General features: G+C 36.9%; 1 protein-coding gene across 11 annotated transcripts in view; it reads right to left on the bottom strand.

Annotated features, from left to right (window-relative positions):
* ADGRL2 (adhesion G protein-coupled receptor L2) overlaps positions 1–22,474 on the bottom strand; it is a 161,139-nt gene that overhangs the window by 27,679 nt on the left and 110,986 nt on the right. For 9 of the 11 annotated variants that reach the window (XM_062003946.1, XM_062003943.1, XM_062003944.1 and 6 more), the window contains exons 5-12: positions 16,607–17,407; positions 8,565–8,861; positions 7,922–8,025; positions 6,914–7,099; positions 5,837–5,875; positions 2,776–2,959; positions 790–912; positions 313–518 (exon numbers count right to left, since the gene is read on the bottom strand). In XM_062003946.1, the coding sequence (XP_061859930.1) occupies positions 313–518; positions 790–912; positions 2,776–2,959; positions 5,837–5,875; positions 6,914–7,099; positions 7,922–8,025; positions 8,565–8,861; positions 16,607–17,407 (1,940 nt within the window). The remainder of the gene's footprint in view (positions 1–312; positions 519–789; positions 913–2,775; positions 2,960–5,836; positions 5,876–6,913; positions 7,100–7,921; positions 8,026–8,564; positions 8,862–16,606; positions 17,408–22,474) is intronic. The other 2 variants (XM_062003945.1, XM_062003942.1) reach the window with 1 other exon arrangement.

Genomic DNA, 22,474 nt, shown 5'->3' with positions numbered 1-22,474 from the left:
CAGACCATCAAGAACCTTCACAGCCATTTGCTACCCTGCTACTAAGGTAAGAGTTAATTTTCAGTTAGAAATAAATTAGTCATTTACATTTTCATGTTGATTACTGAATTAGCTTTCATTAAGAATACACTTAAGTTCTAATAATCACTGAACCAGGCTCATTTAATTTTATGTTCATAGACTTAACTAAGCTTGTGTCTCTGACCTAGTCCAACATTTAAAATTCAAATGGAAAAAAAGGTTAGTTTTCTGCATTGCTTTTCTCTCATGCTGATTTTATGACCTTCCCATTAATTCATTAGCACAACTCACATCAATGTGCTCCAGCGTAAAATGCACAGGATCGGTCAGGTACACCCGGCTGGACTCCTTGTTGATAGAGGCTGCGATGACGTGGGAGTTGACTGCAATCGTGCTGTTCCGCCCAGCAAAGTCATTGCCTAGCTTTATGGTTGCATTTTCAGTACTGAGAAAACGCCCCAGACTTTTGTAGATGATGAAAACCAGCTTTGCTAATCCTACAAAAGGAAAAAAAAAATCCCATCATCATGCCAGAGGGCCTCAGAAAGACAGCAACCTGTACTCCACAAAGAACTGACAATAAAAGCATCCATAAACACTGAGGCATTGTTAGGCCATAGATCTGAAGAAAAACGCCCAGGTACTCATGATCTTCAAGAAAATGCCACAGAGCATTTCTGTTGTTTCGTTTTGATATTTTAACTAGGGGAGGTAATGTAGGTTTTGTGAGATTTAATGGAGTTTCAGTGCTCCTTGCCCAAGACTCACCGTTCCTGCTGTTCTGTTTCACGGTGCTTGCAGAGAGCTGAATCGAGTTGCCTCCTTTACTGCCCTGAGGAAATTTCAAGTCCTGCACCTGGCCCTCAGTAATGAGCACTGCAACATCCAAAACTAAGCAGAACAGAATAAAGAAAGAGTGACAAAAAAAGGGAGAATGCAGAGGAAGTCTCTTGGACAGATTGCAGTATGTCAGATAACAATTTCCCCCTGCTCTTTATTTAGTTTTCTCACACTGCTGTCCTCATTTGCCAGACAGATTTTCACTGGGTTTCAAGCACACAGAGTTGGGTTTTTTAACTAAACCTAGTGCACACTACTAAAACAACAGCACTTTAGCAGTAATAATATGATATCAAGCCTTGTTTTTATTTGTGCCTCTAAAATGTTAACTTAAAAATAACACACATACATTGCAGAGAAATGTTTTAACACTCCTAACGTCCATGCAGTATCCTGGTAACAAATGTAGAGCTTTAAATATTGCTTTTGATATAAAGAGTTTTTGAAACAGTCAGCAAATAAATACCTGTGCCATGTATTTAGCTAAATCAGTATTTACATCTAAAAAAACTTAATATTTTTCTTACATTCAATTTGCTATAAAGATTTATAGGAATCCATTTTATAGTTCTGCTAAAAAGTATCTACATTTGAAACTTAAGATGCCACTCAGCCTTAAGGCTTAATTTTATAACACACTGTATACATGGACGCTTTCCATAAGAGATTACCATCACAGGCTGGATTCCCTTGGATATGTAAAATCACACAGATCAGAGAGGTTAATTTGTTGACAAATATCTGCATTATATTAAACTGGTCTATCTATAGGTCTAAACTATAGACCGACAAAAGGTATGAAATTAGGGAATGTTTTATCTTTCTCTAAGCCACACTTAATGCATGTCTGCTGGGAATTCAGTCTTGCATGGCATCAGTAATATGTTACTTACTACAACTTGAAGACAGCTTATCAACAGAAGTCATGATCAGATAGTCTACCAAGCTCCATGGAACTGCTTGTGTACATCCTGAGAGAGATTTTCTGTGATTCTACCAACATTCCTCCAGAAACAACTGATGCAGTTACTTTGAAAACGGACTGTAACACCTTTCTCAGTATCTTCCTGCTCAAATTAAATACTAGGTAGAATCACCTTCTAGAGTTACAAATGTCCAGACATTGAAAAGTGGTAGGTCTCATTTCTGCAGTCTACCCCAAGTCTGCATCTTAGTATCCCTCAAATTAGCAAACTTTCAGGCTCCTTGAGACCGAAACTACATTAATCGCTGTAATAAGATGAAGGAATTTTAATTTTATGCATAGCAATGATTTTTGCTTTAACACATCTCACGTAGCAATATTTGCACATCTCTAATACCAAATCCCTTCATTTCTCTGTCACCACTTAAATTCCAAATTAGGCTCCAATGATCTTCAGCTATTTTACAGTCTCTGGAGCATAACTATTCTGCATTATGGGAGATGTAGTTCACCGAACACATTTTTACCTGAAGGCAGTCATGTTTAATATAAACATTTGGCCTATGTTCTGAGTGCCTAAAATATTTTACTGGCAGACTACGTTGCAAAAAAAGTAATTTAAATTCATTAGGAATCATTTATATATAGCAGGAAAGCATTCCTGCAGATCTTCAGAAAGTAGTTACCTCAAAAAATCCATACTCTGCTACTTAAGCACTGTTCGTATCCATACATTCTGCTAATGATTTTTCAGTGCTAAATCAACTATTTGCTATTTTACACTGTATTAATGACACTAAAGAGGAAGGCTAATTTTGAAGTACTAAACAAGAAAGGCATGTCTCCCCTGCTTAGGAGCATTACCTTTCCACCAAATGTTGCACAGCTCAGCTTTCAAAGAGTATGTTGATGCCTGGGATATTTTTTCCTGATTTTGCATCAAGCAATGCAGAGCATTTTAAATTATGCTTGTAAAGAAGGCTACTTACCAATATTTTCCGTGGGCATTGACACTCTAGTTGGTTCTAAAAGATTATCAGCCAAGACGAAAGCCCCTTCTTCTAATGTATCAAGTAGCATTGTGGCTGCATGGGCTTGTTCTGAAGAATTCATGTCCTTCCAGGACTCCAGAGCTTCAGGCCTGAGCAGGTTGTCCACTGTATCCACAATTGCCTGCATTTGTTAGAAAACTATCATTAGGTCTTACTGCCCTAGGCAGCTGGGGAAAATTTCCAGCGTTATCTGGTGACAATTATAATACTTAACTGTCAGAATGATTTACTGTGATTTAATGGCACTAGAAACTGTTTTCAACATAAAAATATTTTCCATCCTCTCGCTAGATTAGCATCAACAGAAGTGCAGTTAGCCAGTAGCATTGTGTGTTAAGTAGCAAACATGCAGATTTGACTCGTCTTGTGTCACATATACAAACAGCCCTATTTAATATGCTGTCAAATTTAAAAATAAATGCCCAAGTTTTGCCTGAAGCTTTCATCTTAAAGTTAATGTCAAAATCTGTAACTTCTATTTTAAAAAACTAACACCAAAATTGGCACTCTGCAGTTTAGGCTAAAATGACAATAATGCTCTTCTGGAAGCTTACCCCAACTCACATGGCCATAGCACGATAAACTACTTCTGTATGACAAACTGCCTGCTTTATTACAGGAGGCATGAAATGAAGCTGACTCAGTGGATATAAATTAGCCTGGGCCATTCTCACTCCCCTTCTTGTTTCTGTACCTGTTCATAGATACTTTAAAAGATTACTAACTCCCATTCCTGCACAAAGGTTAGTTAAAAAAGGAAATCAATAAAGCAAACAAGATGTCCACTGACTGTCTCTGTTATCAGTGAAGGCAGAACTGTAAAACTGAATAGAGTTGCCATTTTTTAAAGTCTTTCTTGTAACAACTTTATCATCATGTTTTAAGGTTCATTAGGCTGCGTATAAAGTAACAGTAAATAAGGAAGAAGAAAAATTCAGTGACATGATTACATTATTTTTACAAAATAATCCAATCAATCAGAGTAATCAGTTAATCAATTGAAGGCAGGCTCTTACATTAATGCATAATGTAGCTGTGCATTGAGTACACCATGCATTGCTGAAACACCATGTTTACTCTGTCCCATTTACCTAGTCATAATGTGTCATTAAGCATATAGGTAATTTGTTTGATCAATTTAAAACATTAGGAATGGAAACAGAACACATTGTACAAATAGAAATATGTCAGTCTGCAGTATTATATTGTGCAAATAAACGAATAGGAAAAATTGGTCAAGGCTATTGCCAGAGCAAGATTAATTAGCCTAATCCATTTTAATATCCTCTTTTTGTCTCCTTGTGAACCACCACGACCTTCCTGGTAGGTGGAAGATACTTCAAAGTGGCATTAAAGCCTTTTTCCGTTCTCAGATGGGAGACAGAATAGTCAAAATGCTCACACTGATACTGCTGCAGCCATTAACTAGAGTGGAGCAGAAATTGCTCTGCAGAGGCCAGATTCATTAGTCACCAAGAAATACAGATTGGAGCCTCTAATCTGAGGTACAAATGAATCCTCTGTCATAAAGTGGGAACTTGCTTCATTTGCATAGTGTAAGTCAGCTTTTGATTTGTAATTTCAAGAGGTTTATTAGTCTTAGGTAAGCAGAGAAGCCCATTTGAGACCTACAGAAAATGACACTGGTTGGGAATTAAGGTTGTGCTACAGTTTCTTGTGTATCTCCATATAGCACTGACAGTAAGCATTCATTAATATGAAATGCTTTTTATTTCATATGGAATAATCTAACTGTATTTTTCCTGTTCCTGTTGAAAATGATCACCTGCACAGTCCTATTTCTGAAGCATGCTGTCCTCTGAGACAGAGGCGGGTGGGTAGTGGTAAGACCATGCAGTCCCTGTCACACGCTGTTGGAGCAACCCAATTACAGCTCTTCTTATGTTCGTATTTACTATTAAAAATGAGGTACAAAGACTCAGTCTACACAAACCATATCTGCTGGATTTCACTTTACTATAAAAACAAATTTCTCATACAAACCCACTACAAATATTACTGAGAAGTTAATTCTCTCCAGATCTTTGTCTCTTTTTGTCAAATTTTTGCCTAACTCCCATTCAATTTCTGGGCTGCAGGATAAAAGGTAGAAGTGCCCTGTACACAGAAATATCTTTTCAGCAACAGTCTGAATTATTTTATGTAGTTGCAAAGTACTTCAAAGTTCCTTTCAAAAATCATTCTTACATTCTATCTCAGAGAGTACAAGTAAAAATCAGTATTTTAAAAGAAACTTTGGAAAAATGTGCAATAAAATTTTTCAGAGCCAGACACAAACTGTTCTAGGACTTTTTTTTTTTCTTCTTCAGAGGTGTGAGGTGCTATTCCTAGCATTGTACTGCAGAGCAGAATCTGGCCACTATGGACAACCACTCTAGAGCAGATGAAAGAAGCTGAAAATTAGGTAGCAATGTGTTACATGCCTTCCATATAGCCTGGTTAATGTGACATGTGGCACACATTTTACTAAAAATGTCTGTCTTTATGTTTTATCTCAAAGCCACTGAATCGAGCCTTTGTAACAACTCTTAGAACTGTAAGAAAGAGTGATTTTACTAGCGTAAGAATACACAAAGAACAAAGCAGGCTAATAGAATGTACATATTTCATGCAAGCAAATAAACTCTGAACAGTCTTTGATATAAAATACTACCAAGCTGAAGTGATTTCCCTTAAGTTGCCAACGTTTTCCTCTACCCAAAGTTGTATTATGAAAGAGATGTTACTTCCAAATCAGATAATAACCATTTCTGCTCTTTTAGTTTTGAACTAGTTGAGGTAAAATAGTCACAAACTTTGATCTTTAATTCTTTCTTCTGAGTGTTATGTCTGTGCAAAGCCAACATTTGTACAGTTGATATGGGGTACAATACACATTTATCAAAGACTGAAATACATAGGATCATGCAGCAAGATGATAAAGCGTGGCAGGTTGCTGAAACAGGGAGAAAGCAGGGTGACAGCACAGGAAAGATACCTTAAGGTAAGCCCTGCATGTCTTCTCTCGTTTTTGGAGCTTTTTAGTAAGAAAAAAGAAAATCAGAAGTTAGACACATTCTGGACATCTTCAGAAATAGAAGAAAAATTAGTCTGGTGTTTCAAATCCTGAATTTGAACTATAGCCTGAACATTCATCCAGTTTCTGTCCAGTGACAAGTTTTTATAAAAAACACCACACAGGCAATTTTCCCCAATCTTTATACAGGTGCCCAGATATCTGTGCCCAAACGGTGGGACTTCTGTTGAAAGTTCAAAGGGGAAAATCCCTGTGTGGGCACTTGATCTGTCTTGGAAAACTCTTTTAAGGGTGGGTAGGGATTGTAAATAAAACTACTGTCAAAATAACAAGAGGAATGCACTGCATTGTCTCTCTAAAAGAGGTTGAAAAAATCTTTCACTTTTAGCTTGTTGACTAAGCTGATACAAGCAAGGGGCTGAGAAATAACTGCAGCAGTTAGTTCAAGAAGGAGAGGAATTGTAATAATACTTGTGACTTGTACCTAAACCACAAAGACACACACTTTCTCTGAACATCATTTCGGAGAAAACACACCATGTTTCAGACATATGTATTAAGGCATTTTTATAAAGATCAATTATAAGTGACATTGGCATCTTTAAAAGGCGAAGAAAGTGCTATTATTCTGCAGGAAGTCAGATTAAAATAAAACCCTGCACTGATGCAGAATCCCACTGATTTTATTACATGTTCAGGGTTAAAAGGATCAATGGATAAACATGCTGATTTGTTCCAGAATTTCTAAGAGCTAATGCACATTTTCCTCACACTAGTTACAACGCATTCCAGATTTTAATAAGGGTCATAGCTACAAATTTTAGGACCAATGAGTTATTGTGAACTGTATCTTATTCCATAAAGAAGGTAATTGCAACTTTCTGCCATGTATTTACTGTTGTTTTCTCTTACACATTTATTCCAGAACTATAAATACACAGGGACAAAGTATAGATTAATACTTCTGAAAGGAAAAAAATAAAAACCAAACAAGGGCACTGTTTATCCCAGCAGGAGGAGGTGACGGGAGGTGTGTACCTTGTTATAACTCCTTCCAGCAGAGTCTTTTTCACTGGGTCGCAGTTCCTGCAGCTGAGCATCCAAAATGTCCACGAGTTGCTCCATCAGTCTCACTGATGAACTAACATCGCCAGCGAAGACTGGTCCTTTGGTGTGTTTAGCCAGTTCATTGGCCAGACTAGCAGCATTTTCTCCACTTCTGATCTGAAATGACAATTTATATTATCTCAGCAGGGTCTCTTGTTCTGCTTGCGGCTCCTAATTCCAATTCCCCACGTACCTTTGTTGTGGTGAAATAACCATTTGCACATACATTGAAATCTGCAACTAATTGAGACCAATAATGTTCTCTTTATCTCCGAAGATTAAAGGTTCTTAGATCCATGACACACAAAAGCAGTTCTTAACAGCCATCAAAACCAGAAATCAGACTGGGACTTAAAGGCTAGATCTTCTATTCATCCTCACTTTTATTTTACTGCCATTATCAGACAGTAAGAAATCTATTTGTTCATACTAGTGCTTGAGGCATTTGAAAGTCAAGTAGCCTGGTACTGACAACAAATTAGTCAGTTTTCATAAACTTAGTAAACTATCTCAGTAGGGAGGGATAAAACAGAAAGTGTCTCTGTACTCTAATCATACTGTTATTAATGCACTCAGACAAAAATCTATTTATTACAGAATAATTTTTCCTGAACAAAAAACCCATGCTGCACACACCAGTTTTTGCTGATTTCTTAAGCAAATACAGCTTTTGTTTTCTAAACACCACTAAAGCTACTTTGCTTTAAACAGAGATGAAAACACATAATCACAGATCCAAGAACTTTGTGGGAGAGCATACCAAAACACACACAGGAACCTAACAGTTGGCCAATGCTTTGCATGCGAAGTACACACAACTCCTTCTACTTTAAATGAATGCAGAGTAATAAAGATGGCTTCAACAAACTGAATTGTTAATGCTCAGAGTTAAAATCCTTAATCACCAGTGTACACCAGATTAAATGGTTTTCAACTAACCTTCTGAGCCAGCTGATTTACCCAGTGTGAGGTGCAGTTGCTAAGATCAGGGCCTTTGGGGTTCCATGTTCCCGTTAAGACCATGCAGAGATATGAGGCAGTTCCTACAACAGATGTAGAAAATGTAGTGAAATGGAAACCATTTCTCTGCATGCATTCAGGAAATCGGCTACACTGTGCTCCTGAGCAATGTTAAATTCTGAATGCTGCTAATGGCAGTAGTTGACAATAATTGACAAAAACGTCAGGAAATAATGTAGATTACAAACGGCAATAAAAGTCAGTGAAAAGTACCAGACGTTTTCTGCAAACAAACAAAAAGCCCTTGATTTTTCCTGGAGCTCATCCAGAGGGGAGCTCATAATGAGAAAGGCAGCTGTAAGCATATTTCACAACGGTCCTCAAGCAAAGTCCTAAAATTTGACCCAGATTTTCAAAAGCGCATGTGCAAGGTAATTCTGTGGCAACACTCAAATGCCATTTGCAGATTAAAACTTGACCATTGCCTGTAGACACAGCATGCTCCAAGTAACAAAAAATTGTGTGAGAGACATCATGAGATTAAAGTAAAATTCACCATGGGAGTAGCACATTGCTTTTGAAATGTCTGCTTGAAATCAAGATATATTTTTAAAGGCAATACCTCGTGTTCCTTTGGGGCAAGGGCGTTCAACCATCATTCCTCTTTGTGTCTGAGGCCAGCTAATCCCCCTGGCCTCAGTCGGTTCACAGAATCTCTCTGGCAAAGGGAAAAAGCTTGTCACAGGAGGAATTTTGGTTGTGGAAACTGGTGGCGGTGGCTTGGGTCCTCTGCTTCCTTCCTTTGTTCCTCCAGCTAATGTTGTGCTTATGGGACCTTTCTGTGACGTAGTACTAGTGGTTGACACTGTGGTTTTATACAGCTCTGCTGAAGAAGTTATTGTCACTGCTGTGGTAGGCACTGCACAGAGAAAATGAGAGTAATAATAAAGTAAATTACTTCAGAAATATGAAAGAAAAGGTTATTTAAATCTTATTTATGTAGTTTTAAAGGATTCTCTGGTGTCTCCTTTCCTTTATCTTAATATTATGCTTTTCATATTGCTACTCTGTGTGCTTAAGATATAACTGAGTGGTTGGGGTTTTTTTTTTTTGACTCCCAGCTCATACTAGTATCATGTTTCAGTATGTTGTCCAAATAATCTCTTCCCATAATAAAAGTTGATGGTTAAATTTCAAAAGGCTGTATTACTGAGTTATCAGTACATAACAAACACGCTCAAAGCAATTAAAGATTACTTAATCACTTTTGCAGAAGGAATAACTCAATAGACAGAATCATTTGAATCTGCATACCGTAAACAATGCAGTCCAGCTTTAACAACAAAGGCAGTGGGTTGTAACTAACCCACACCATTCTATAAAAGAACAGACCCAAAAACTTCAAGTCACCCGGTACACATCTTCCAGGAAAATAATTACAGTAACATCTTCCTACCCAGAAGTCATTCTGCTTGAGAGGGCTGCAGCGTACTCGATTACCTCCAACAGAAGCAGTGCCTAGCATGGATGTGTTGTTCTCACGTTTGAACATTCTGGACCTTAACATCCTTTTCTGATAAAGCAGGTACAAACATAACTCATTCCAGCCAGTATCAAGTACCTAGTTTAATCTTTTGTGAAGCACTAGGACTGGCTTAGGCCAAATCACTTCTGCCTGGAACTCACAGCTGTTCACTCCACTGACTCAGGCTGGGTACATATAGATGGAGCTGCTGAGGTACAGCCCAAGCTCTGCTGCAGCTGTGAGGCTTTGGAGAGATAATACTTGTTAATGCTACTGGAGATAAAAGCCCATAGTTCCTGTTCATCACCTTCAAATATATATTGAGCAACAGTGGAAACAATGCAAGTGAGTAAAGCAACTGAAAAACTTATCATTAATTATTTCCAAATCTTCATCAGTCTTCACAGTGTTTTATAGGCACATAAAAGCACAGATCCTTGTGCTGAGAACAAATAAGCCCATATCAAATATTTAATAGATTCTAACAGATACAGAAATAAATTTAGTTAATTTTAGGATTAACTCCAGTGAATAAAGTGGATTTCTGCTTTCTATTTTTCTTCTTCTGTTGGGCCTTTGAACCTCTGACTTACTGGACAATACATCTTCTCTAAATTAAATCATAAACAAAAACAAAAGAAGAGGTACCTCTCTTTTCTTTCAGCAGACTTACTTTTCTGGACAGGATTAACTTTCAGTAGTTTGGCAGATAATGACTTTGAAACCCTTCTTCAACTATATTTCAGTTATAATATATTGCTAGTCTCAAATACGAACTTATCGGTTTATTTTCCTATGACTTTAGAGTGGAGTTTTTGAACATCACAATCTGGTTTTAAAGACTACAGACAAAGATGTGCTTTTCATCCCTCTCATACTCACAAATGAGAAACTTCTTTGGAGGCTGTCTTCTCTTCAGTCTCATTCTTGGCTGCCTGAATACAGTCTGTGTAATTGTGCTGCACTTGTGGTGTCGCCAGCTACTATGAAACCTATTGAAATCCTCAGATCTGTTCTGCAAGTGCTTGCCTGACATCTTGTGAAACTGCTGTTATTTTTCTTTGATTATGATGCATCCAGTCTTCTAGCACTTTCCCAATTAACATTTGTCAAAAGCATTTGCAATCACTTGCACAAGTGTCAGGCAACGCCTGCTGAATCAGGTACTGAGGAATGGGTAACTGATGGGACCAGAGAATGATGCAGGGGACAACCAATTATTATTATCTGTCCCCTAACACATTGTGCTAATTAGTACACATTTAATCATCAAAATGTGTATTAGCATTATTGCAATTACTACTCAAAATCTATAATATTTAGGATAGCTTTGTCTCAGGAGTAAAATATCACTCTAAGAATGTGTAACAACTCTCTGAAGTTTAGTATCAAGGTAACAATTTTCAGAACACATTTTGTGCAGAACCTCAAGATAAAATATCTTGCTATCATAACATAACTTAGGTAGAATGATTTTAAAGCTATCCATTAAAATCAATTTCAAAGCATATCGCCTACGATTCAAAAATGACCTGCACAGCTTATTAGCAGTACATACTTTAGAAACATATTTATAATCTCACATTTTAAGAAGACATCAAACCGTCTCTCTCACAAAACTAAAAAAATGCTCAGATAATTTCTAAGAGATTTCCTGGTGAATTTTATTTTTTCAAAGAAGTCAGTATATTTATATATATATATATATATGTTTGATTATTTATTTATTTACATAATACATCTAGCTTTTAGAAGACAGATCGGTTTTTTTTTTTTCTAATGACCTGTTGGGGAACATAAATCTGCAAGGTCGTTCTCCTCAGCCACAAGAACACACATGAGAACTGCCACCACCTGATGTGTCTCTGAAAGCTAAGGGTGATGACATCTGCAGGTTCCCATGCTCTGTCTTGCAAAATGCTTTACCAATATAAGATGATGGCAGTGATGATTAATATGCTGCAACTAAGAAGAACAAACTCCATGTTGAGGTTATTAACCTATTGTTCCAAGCAGCAGGGGTGAGCCTCTACAAGACTGAAGATATGTAATTTTTGTCCAAAGTCGAAAAACCTGCTTTTACAATGTGAGATTCTATTTTTTACTAAGATTGACACAGCAAGAAGAAAACCAAAACCTCTCTGTCTCCTTCCTTTTTGTAAGAATAAGTGTGTCTTGTTATCAGATAAATACAGCCTTCACAAAATTAAAAGTAAAAAAATAAGAGTAATAGGAAGTAAATCCAAAGACTCAAGTTGAGGGTAATTAATTTACATTTGATTCATGCAGATCCTAACAGCTGATTTAAACAATTACGCATACTAACTGTTCCTAAAAATGAAGACACCACTGGAGTAAAACTTAACACCTGTTTAGCAGTATGATGTCTATAAAAAACATAACACAATTGCTTAGGACAGCAGGGGAATAGTAACTTTGTTTCCCCAACTGACAGCAGAGAGCAGATTTAAAGAAGGCACACAAGCTATCTAGTATTTCTTGCCAACAGGTTTCGCTTCTAAGCAGGTAAAAAATATTTAAAAAAAAAACAAAACAAAACAAGCCAAATCAAACAAAAATCCCCAGCCAAAACACAACTACGACCTTAGATCTTTAAATGTGTTGGAATTCCCTGATGATGCGCCCCTTCTGAAAATACTAATTGCTCCATGTCCAGCACCTAGGCAGTTTCAGAAATCAGCTGCATGGATTGTTCAGTTAAACACATGCTCTTACAGGTTAGGTATTTCAGTGTATTTAGACACATGAAAATATACATGCATGGCTTCATTTTCAAATGCTGTCATATGCTGAGATACCATGTAAAGTAACAGTGACCAGAAACCTGTTCAAATCCAGATTTCCTTGCCTTGTGCTTATTACTGCTGTGTGCCTGTTTCATGCTCCAGTGAATAGCAGGGAAGTCACTAAGACTCACCTAATTACCTATAGGTTCCAGCTATTATGTTAGCCAGTACTCTATTGACCCTGCCAAATCCCGTTTAGTTGAAAGTGAAATGTTTACACAGCCATTTATCATCTTATACCATGGAAATGATAACAAATACGGCACAAAATTAGCCAAATACCTATGACTAAGAATCCTGCTATCTGGTCCCCATAAAGTCGTCCTCAGTTGTACAACCTCTCTTTAATCAATCTGCAGTGTATCAAATTCAATATAATAATAAAGATCTCATTTACCTAACAATTTACTGCATGACTTCATCACAGATTCTTGGTGCTGTAAAGATTCAGTTGCACTAGTTTCCTATTATTTCAAGCTATCACCAAGGGTGACAGTACTCTTTGAGTTTCTGTTCTGTCCACATGCACAACATCCCTATTTTCCTGCAGTGATCCAATAAAACTTAATGATGGGTATCATGGTACAAAAGGGGAGACAACTTCAGTTTGAACGGTTTGCACAGTTAGCGCAAATTGGGATGAGTGTAGATGAAATCTCTCCCTAACGCACTAACACTCAACAAAAGGATTTATCTTCTTTTTGTTACCAAGGAAACCTTACAATGTAATGCTCATATTCACTTTTTTTAGGGGAAAAATTCCCTTCATTCTTCCTAATCTTTTAACTTAAAATTCCTTTAAAATTTCCTATTTCAGTGAGGATTCATTTAGTCTCTTTTGGATACTTTCTTTTGAAAGAACACAACAGGACATAGCCACTACATTCACTAAGGACATAAAACATCCGCTTTGTTTCTAATTTTTCATAGTGGCTTTTTGCATGGCCTGACATATTTTATTTTATTTCTAAATTAAGGGTTTGATTTTTTAGACATAATTTTTACACTTAACCTTAGAAAATGTGCTTTTCTGCAATATCTGAGTGGTACTTGTCAGCTGTAGCTCTGAAAACCATTTCTACATCTATCGACTATAATTCTCACAAGAGAGAAAAAAACCAACATGTAAAGAAAGAGTGAGGTTAAGGGAGGCAGTTAATGGCAACAGACTTCACTGTCAGGGTAAAACAGTAGCTTGGCTGCAGCATCCACAGTTTTAGAAATTTGAAGAGTTCTCCTGAAGATTAGGAAAATAAAGATATGGAGAGAATGTAACAGGGAGAGTTGCAAAAGGAGAAAATGACATAGATGTGCATCAAGTGCACGGTCAATATTATGTTAATTGTAGTGGTATTTCAGAATTTCAATAGGCAGATTTAAAAATCAAAAAAACAACAGAGACAAAAAAGGCAGGTTTTGGGTCATGGATGAGTCCAAGATTTTGACCCTTGGAGCAAATGAAACCCTTGAGCTGAAAAGTATGCCTCAAATGAGAAAAATCCATCTTTCATGTAGGAAGAAAGGCTGTTGTTTTTTAAACACTCAGTAGCTGGAAGTTGTGGTGTTGACAAGAATTGATAGCCAAGACAGATAAATGGGAAAAAAAAAAAGAATCAGTATGTGTCTATATATAATTACTTGTCCCACAGCAACAGAGAGAATAGAGATTGCCAAGTTGCCCAAAATGGCCCCAAGTTAACTATTCGAAAAGAAAAGGCCATGACTTCCAATTTCAAGGCACCGACCCTGTGACACCATTAAATAACTTGATAGTAAAGTACCATTGCAAAAGACATTAAAAGAAGGTTCTTGCATTAGGTAACTTTAAAAATGTTATCCTAACACCTATGTCTTTGAGTACAGGATGATGAAATCTGAGTCAACCACAAAAAAAAAAAATCCCAAACCAAACCAAATGAAAACAAACACAAAAATACTCTTAATCAAATGTGCTGAAAATCTAATCTAATTGCATATGAGATAAAAAAAAAACCTACATGTGCACTACACATAGACATTCTTTAACTGTGTAACAATCAGAAGACTGTATTTTCAATTTCCACAGACTTTATACTGAAACAACAAGGAACTGAGAATACTGGACAAATAAAATAGCGTTAGAAACTGTATAGAATCTCTTCTTGATTTTACAGCAGTACATCTCAAGGAGAATCATATTAGATAATTTTACCTTTAATTTAGTAGTCTTTAAGTAAAGGCAATTGGCTTAGGCAAAAGATGAAGTGAACTGAAACTTATGCTTAGATCTGCTACGATATAGAACCATACAAAAGTAATTATTGGTTACTGGCTTTATATAAGGCAAAGTACCATTTAATAACACATGTATCACATCTTCAAAAAACCCTAGTGTCTTCATGCAGTTTCTGTATTTTAAAAAGGCCATAATAAAAATATATTTACTGATGTCATAATGCATTTAAAACACAAACTCAAAAATCACTCAAAAATCTTTCTCTTCACGGGTGAATGGACAAAAAGCTCAGACGAGAGGCAAGCATCCTGCAGTGTGCCTCGGACCCCTTCCTGTCGAGGTCTGGCTGGAATAAACCATTTCTGCCCCTGCCTTGCATGGAACTCAGGAACATGAAGGGGTGTTGGTGGATGCCTAAATAATCTTCTGATATTAGATGGGAAATGGTCAGCACATTTACTGTAACTTAGGAACTTGGAGACTCTCTCATAATAAAAATATTATGATATGTCTTGCTGGAGACCTTGTGGTGGTTTACTAAAGCAAAGAAATTATTCTAGACAGCGTTTTCTTCTCTTCTGCTCTTCCTTAACACTTTTCCTTCAATGCAATGATTTAAAGATTAGCTTTTGCCACATTCATGTCAGCTGCCTGAACTGTGAAAGCTACTTAGAGTGTGCACTCCATTTTCTCCTCTTACTATTAAAGCTTAGGAGAATTTAAAATGCATCCTCATCTCAGTTAAACCGAATGAAAAGTGACATGTATGAGAATGCATGAAAATGAAAGCTTTAAGTTTTTTTCTAATTACATATGGAGGTATAGGGTATGTTTCTGCTAAGAGCAGTCTCAAAGCCTCCCTAGGGAATGGACTAGGTTGGGTACAGACAGCAAAGCTTGCCTGGACGGCTATCCTCATGGCCAGAGGACAGTCCCCAAATACCTTGAAACTGCTTGAGCCTGGCAATGTATTGCCAGGGAGGTCTGCAGGAGACAGCCTGGATAGATCATCATTTGGCTCTGGAGATAATGAATGTACTGGTTTGAAACGGTCTTGTTCTGCTTGCATCTTAAGGACATTTGTACCTAGAAAAGCTGTATGTGTGCGCACACTACACACTATGCATTACTGTGCATGAATCAGCTTCACTGAAACAATACTTTCATGTGGAGAAGTCACTAATACTTCTTTTTGTAAGTAGGAAAAATGGCTGCTAAACATACATGTCAATTAGATGAGAAATGTGAAGTATTACCTTCATAGCTAAAGCAGCTTATCAACATTGTATTCCTTGCTATCATGCATTTTATGCCAGAGAGCATTTCTATTGGTATTTTCTCTCCTCTGCAGATGTTAATATGTGGCTGTGCCCATTCACACCATTTTTAGGCATTTTTGAGACCTACAGATCTCTCTTTTTCCTCTCTTCTTTTGACAGTTAGTGTCTCTCCTTTTAGGTAGTTGTTCTAACATCAAGTGAGCTGAACTGCAATTGTAATAGACTTACTGAGAAACCTGTTAAAAAGATGATGTATAATCTTTCTAACCCCGGCATTAGAAACTGTGAAAATAAGTTTACAGAAAAATATTTATGCTTAGTATTGCACATTAACCCCATACATCTCCCCTGGGACCTCCCAGCACACACACCACTCTCAGCTGCTGGCGCCAAGAAGTTAAAAGGTCTGTATGTATGTTGTAATCAATTCAGAAGTCATGTAACACCAAATGGATGGGAACAGTCCTCTAGCTCAGCATGAATTAACTCAGTTTAGCTACTGAAGCTAAACTGACTGATGGTCTAAAGTAAATAAACAATTCCCAAACTTATTCTGAAATGTGGAAAAGTTAAACATATCTACTGAAAAAAGAGAAAAGAAAAAAAAAAAAGAGAAGCACAAGTCTGTAAACCAAAAAAGTAAACAAAATAATTCTCTCCTCACAGGTTCTGCAAATCTGCCTTGCACCACTGTGATGCTGTACTGCACAGCAGAGCACAGTCAAACAAACCCTCCTTGCCTTTCTGCCCACAGCTACGTCTAAGACCAAACGTATGGTAACAGTTATCTGAAGGGTAACACAAAGATACTAAAATGAGAAAACACCACACTCTTACCTTGGGCAGGATCAGGTGGACCAAACTCCAAAGAGTATCGCAGAATGAAGTTGTTATTCCACACATACAGTTGGTTGTCTCTGGGGTTGTAATCCACTGCGGCAATGTACTGGTACTGGTTGGGGAAAGGAATGTCCACGTGCTCGCCTCTGCTTAACCTGGTGTTGTAGATGTAATCAATGGCGTTCCTGCCGGTCTCGCTCTCATTGTCCTGATACACTGACCGCACTACGTACAGGACACCACATATCATGAAAGCATTGGATGCTGCCCGTTTGTCGTATGTCGTTTCCCAGGTGGCTTCGAAACGCAGGGTGTAGGGGTTCAGTTGGCTAATTACTATCATCCCGTTGTTTTGCTCAGTAGCATAAATTACCCATAAGCCATTTTCATCAACTGCCAAGTCAATATCAGTCTTTCCTCCCCATCGGTACGGAGAGGTATCATGGTAATTCGCATAATTGATTATGGCCTCTCCACTCTTAATTCTAGTCCTCAAGTCAAATTTTACTATGTTCCTAGTTCTTTCCTTGTTAAAAAAAACAGCGCCATCATACACTACAAATCCAGTACCATCCACTCGGTTTGGGAGTTTATACGTTGTCTGCTGCCGTCCGTTTTGGAAGTCCTCTAAAGAAGCGTATTCTATCAAAGTATCGGTGCGATACGGAGTCCATGGCATGAAGTATATTTTATCTGCGGCCTGGAGAGGATCTTTGCACCAAGCACCTGCTTTTTGTTCGGCTTCATATAAATACGGTGAGTCCACAATTGCTTTCAACGTCCCCGGGCAAACAAAAACTAACAGTCATAGAGAAAAGTAAAACAAGAATTACGTCAAATTAAGATTGTCTCATAATAAAAAGAAAAAGAAAAAGAACAAAAAAAGGTAGGTAAATCATAATGACTGTGTCAGGAAGAAAAAAAATCAATTTAATTGGCACTAGATTATACCTTATGTTATAATTAATGCAATTATCACCCTCTATCATCCACTTTTCTTAAAGTTACCATGTTCTTGCTGTACCAGTATGGAAAGTGGATGGGAACTGTTTTCACTAGTACAGACCAAGGCTCAATGGCATACACAGACAGCTGAAAATGTCGAGCTACTCTTGCATTTTCGTCTTAGACTTTTAGTGAGTACACATTAACGCTCCAGAGCTTTTAACTGGTGTGCAGCAGTGTGCTAAGTCATTTCAGTCCAAAAAAAATCACATCAACTTGTTTAGAACTTTAAGAAGTGGTGAGGCTGAAAAAGGAGGTGCCTCGATTAAAAATAAAGGAACAAAACAAATCATCAGGTATATAGAGAAAGCAATTAGGAGCAGAGAAAACAAAACACAACCAAAGCAATGAATGAAACAGACCAGGAAACCCTGTAACCATGGCATGCTATGGAGAGGGTTCTGGAAGCCAGGCAAGATGACACTTGATTAACAGGAATTTACCCAAGGGTGAGAGAAAGAGAGGGAAAGAAAGACAAAGAGAAAGGGAGAGAAAAAAGCAAGGGAGTCTTCCCTCCAGCCCAAGTATTTCAGACACTATACCCCACCACCTACTTTAAGCAGCCAAGTCACTTTATTGCAAACAGTCGACTTCTTTATGAGGTGTACTTATGAGATCCTGCTGATTATCATAATATAAGAGTGTTGTGGGGAGGGGAAGGGAAGAGGTTAACATCCATAAGGCACATAACAAGGAGCTGGGGTTTGGACTGTATACGTTATTTACCTTTTTGCTCCACTTCTATTTTAAGCATCGGAAGAAAAATAAAAAAGTGCAAGGAAAAAAGAAAGAAGATTAACATAAATTGACTATTAATCTAAAGATTAAATTAGTAACAGACGCTAAATATAGGGAGAATAAGAAGTGCACTATATTGGATAAAGAGAAACAGACAACAGGAAAACCTAGCAGGAGAGAGAGTCTACGGTTACACAAGTGAATATGGATCAATCATTTTAGTAGATTAAGGAGGCAATACAGACATGTTGGCATGTAGTTTCACTTAGTGAACCTGAATAAATAATGAATGACTGTACTAATGCATGCTATACATACTCTTCTTCTTCTCAAAGTAAAATGCTATCAAAATTGTTTTTTAAGTGACCTGTTAATTTATCATATATGTGCGAGTGCACATGTATATATTATCTTAATTAGATAATTATAAATGCAAAATGTCATCTATTAATGACATAAGTTTATATGTGTGCTTATTAAACCTTCCCCCATATTTGCCCCAGACATCCCTCTGCTTTAGTTTCTTGAAAATAAAACAGCTTGCATTCGTTAGCTCTCCTTAGGCTTTATTTTATTTGTTTTCCTGAATGTTAATCTTGAGAATTTTGCCACTTCTTAGTCTATAACCGCAAAATCAGACTAGAAGGAATAAGCAAAAACATCTAGAAAAAAGAAGCAAAAGCACAGTAAGCAAGAGGAAAAGAGAAGAAAAAATTAACATTTAGCTCATTCAGATATTCTCCAGCATCATCGATTAAGCCCAAAACAGCAAGCTAGTATGCAAGGAACAGTCATACTAAGTGTTGAAAACAAACATCCAACCCATCACCATACATGAAAAATCTAAACTGAACCCAATTAACAAAGTTATAGTATTATAGCAATTTTTCCCCAAGGAAGTTTTAAGGAACATATTATAAGAAGACACGCAGCTGAAGTCCAGCTAGTAAATAACTTTCCAATAATTATTTGCAACAAAATCTATTTCATATACTCAGTAGCCTTTGAATTATGCTGCCTTAGTTTCATAAAATGACCTGGAATATGACAGATGTACAAATCTGTGTAACAGTAGCTGCTGATACAAAAGAAGTGTATCAAAACTATTTGCACAGCTATTACATTTTCTGTATTATGGCATTATCCTGAAGAATGTATTTGTATGTTTCATAAAAAGTTTTGGATTTTCAGTTTCATTTAATAAAATTACTTATGATTATTTTGAGAGAATGGTATTGGCTGAGCTGATCTAGTGTTTCTCCACGGAACAATTACAAAACTTTATGGGGGAGTGGGAGGGGGGCTAATATTCTCAAATGAGCAGTAGTCTTCCCAGCCTTTGTTCATTTATATATCTTTTGGTAAAGTACTTGTTTTTCTGCAATTTGTAACTCTTAAGTTATCCAAGTAAACAGAAGATGTATTCTGAGGTGAATTCCCGGGTTTTGCAATCAGTGTTAATGACTTTCAGACAATTCTGTTTGTGAACTTTTCTACATAAGTTTATTCTTCGTCAAAGAGCAATATTGATATTGAACCTGCTTAGAATCAGTAATAGGAGAGGGGAGAAAAAGACAGGGATAACTAAAATCATTACTGGCATGTCTGCTCTGCGTGCATTGGTGTACAGCTGTACATTTTTCAGGGACAGATGGGCTTATTGAAATAAACAAATGCTGCAAAGTCCAATCAATACAGAGAGAGAAAGAATAAAACACTGTTAAAACGTTTTATATTGAATTCCTGGGTCCAAAAAAAGGCTTAAAATAAAAATGCACAGATGTACAAAATGGTACTTTTGATGTTCTTCTTTACAAAAGGGCTGACTTCTGTTATTCAGTCAAAGCGTCAACATACATTGTGCAGTGTAATTGAGAGAAATGTCAAGTATGGTACTCTCAATTTCTTTGTAATTTACTTAATCAATAGCAGTCTTATTTTAGGACAAAGCAAAGCCTATCAAATTTGTCTAGAATTTTAGTTTTGTTGAAAATCGAATTGAGCATCCAATAGATTTTTTTTTGTCTACACTTTGAGATGCAAAAAGGAAGCTTCTCATTAAGTCCTTTATTATGAGGGTGATGAATACAGAACCCAGAAAAAGCTCAATCAATATGTATGATCAGCAAAGCAGCGATGTGTTTCTGGACGCCAGCAAGACATAGAGGAGCTGATAAACTGCATTTTGTACAAAGGTGACACCAATTCCATTGTGTAAGAATTCGCATCTTTTACCACAAAACTTGGTATGATTGCTATTTGTGTCTCAGACTGAAAGTTGCCACAGCCAGGAACAGCAAATTTTGCAGTCTTGCAGTAACTGATCGTGAAGTTCAGAAAAATTAAGAACCATAACTGAACTTTGGTTAGTAGTTCTGTGATCACTAAAAACCTCCCTTCCTCAACCCACAAAAGTCCATCGTATCTTCCTAACAAGCCTCTTATACTGGGGTAGATGCTATTTGTAAACCTAATGACTTCAGTCACTTTGTATGTTTCAGTATGGAACAGTGAAACAAGCAAGGGAGAAAAAAATCCAGATTGAGTATCTGGAGTTTATCAGGCATCAAAAAAAGAGACTTGAAAAAATACTAGGATAGGCTTTGTGTGACAGGGAAGAAAGATAGTCAACAATTAAAACAGCTATGGAAGCACGATGTGGTTTGAAATCAAACTTCAAAACTGATTTTAGTAATAGTTGGGGTTTTTTTTCATGACTGCTGGTAATGACATGTAATGCATCTTACAGTTCTGGAATTGGTCATTATTGTACATGCTGCAGCTGAAAAACTCCAAAAATCAAAGACTTTGAAAGACAAGAAGTATCCAGAATCCTGAGTTATTATAGACAAAGAATTACATGATTCAAAGTGTAGGCCAATGCAACTGACAATAAACAAACACTTCAAAAGTAGAACAACTACATGTTAAAAGTACAGAGTAGGCCGTGCTGTGGCACTATACTTCTGAAAACTGGAAAAGAAAAAAAGATTGCTGGAGATAACAATACCCAATCAGTAGAACATATCCACACTTCTCTTCCTAAAACAGCATAAAAAATTATATAGGAATATTATTTGCATTACACTTTTTCTCTATGCGCTAGACTAATGGAACCGGAAACACAACCTCTTGTCATTTGACTGACATGGTTTGGAATCAGATGCACTGCCCTCTTTCTGAGAATTTAGGGACGAAAATAGCGCTAAAGTAAAAATGATCTTTGTGAAACAAAACTTTGGTTAGATTGGGGTAAGCCATCAGTCCTTAAAAGTGGCAGGAGAAGAACAGTTACAACAAGCCACCAATACTACACACAGCAGTAGTGGTAATAGGGATCATTGTATGCAGTAGGCTTCCAATCCTACAAATGGTACAGAAAAAAATAAATCAGCAAGCAACCATTTCACAATGACACAGCCATAATGAAGGAAAAACAGATGATCTGTGTTTGGCCTTTAACAACAGTGAAGGTTAGATGTGGTGAAGCAGTACAGAATAGTATTTAGATTTAAGAAGTCTAAATTCTAATATTATGCAGAAACAGTATGGACAGTTTTGACATAGCTTCGCTTATGCCAGAACTCCTTTCCTTCCTTTTTGGATATATACTGTCACCACAGTGTTTTTGCATCTCAGACTTGGCCTGTTTCCTGTACCAACAGAAAATGCGGCTTTGGTTAAGGATTACTGCAGATCAAGAAATTCACGCTTAATAGTAACTTAAGGGAATCGTCAGTGCACTGCTCAAATTCCATTGCAAACACAGCTATTTCTCTGTTGAGTTACGGGACGAGGGAGAAGTCACTGCAAAGAATGACCTTACAAGAAAGCAAAACCAGTTAAAAGGGTTGAATCAGCAGAACTTTTATAAACATGCATACATGTCAATAAATAAAAAAAGACAAACCACATCAATTATTGCAAGGAAATAGTAAGTATATCTAAAACTACTTAATTCTAACATTAGAAAGAGTATTGTACAAAACAAAAGTAGTTGTAACTTCAAATATTTCTACCTCAATATAATTTCAGTATTTCGTTTGTTTCCAGTGAAAACTTCTGATTTGGCAGCTGATTCAAGCCACAATTCATATTCTCTCTTTATATTAAAACTGAACA

This window comes from Colius striatus, chromosome 10 (assembly GCF_028858725.1).
Source record: "Colius striatus isolate bColStr4 chromosome 10, bColStr4.1.hap1, whole genome shotgun sequence".
NCBI classification, from domain to species: Eukaryota; Metazoa; Chordata; class Aves; order Coliiformes; family Coliidae; genus Colius; species Colius striatus.
The sequence above is the reverse complement of the archived record's forward strand: the minus strand, read 5'-3'. Positions and strand labels throughout refer to the sequence as shown.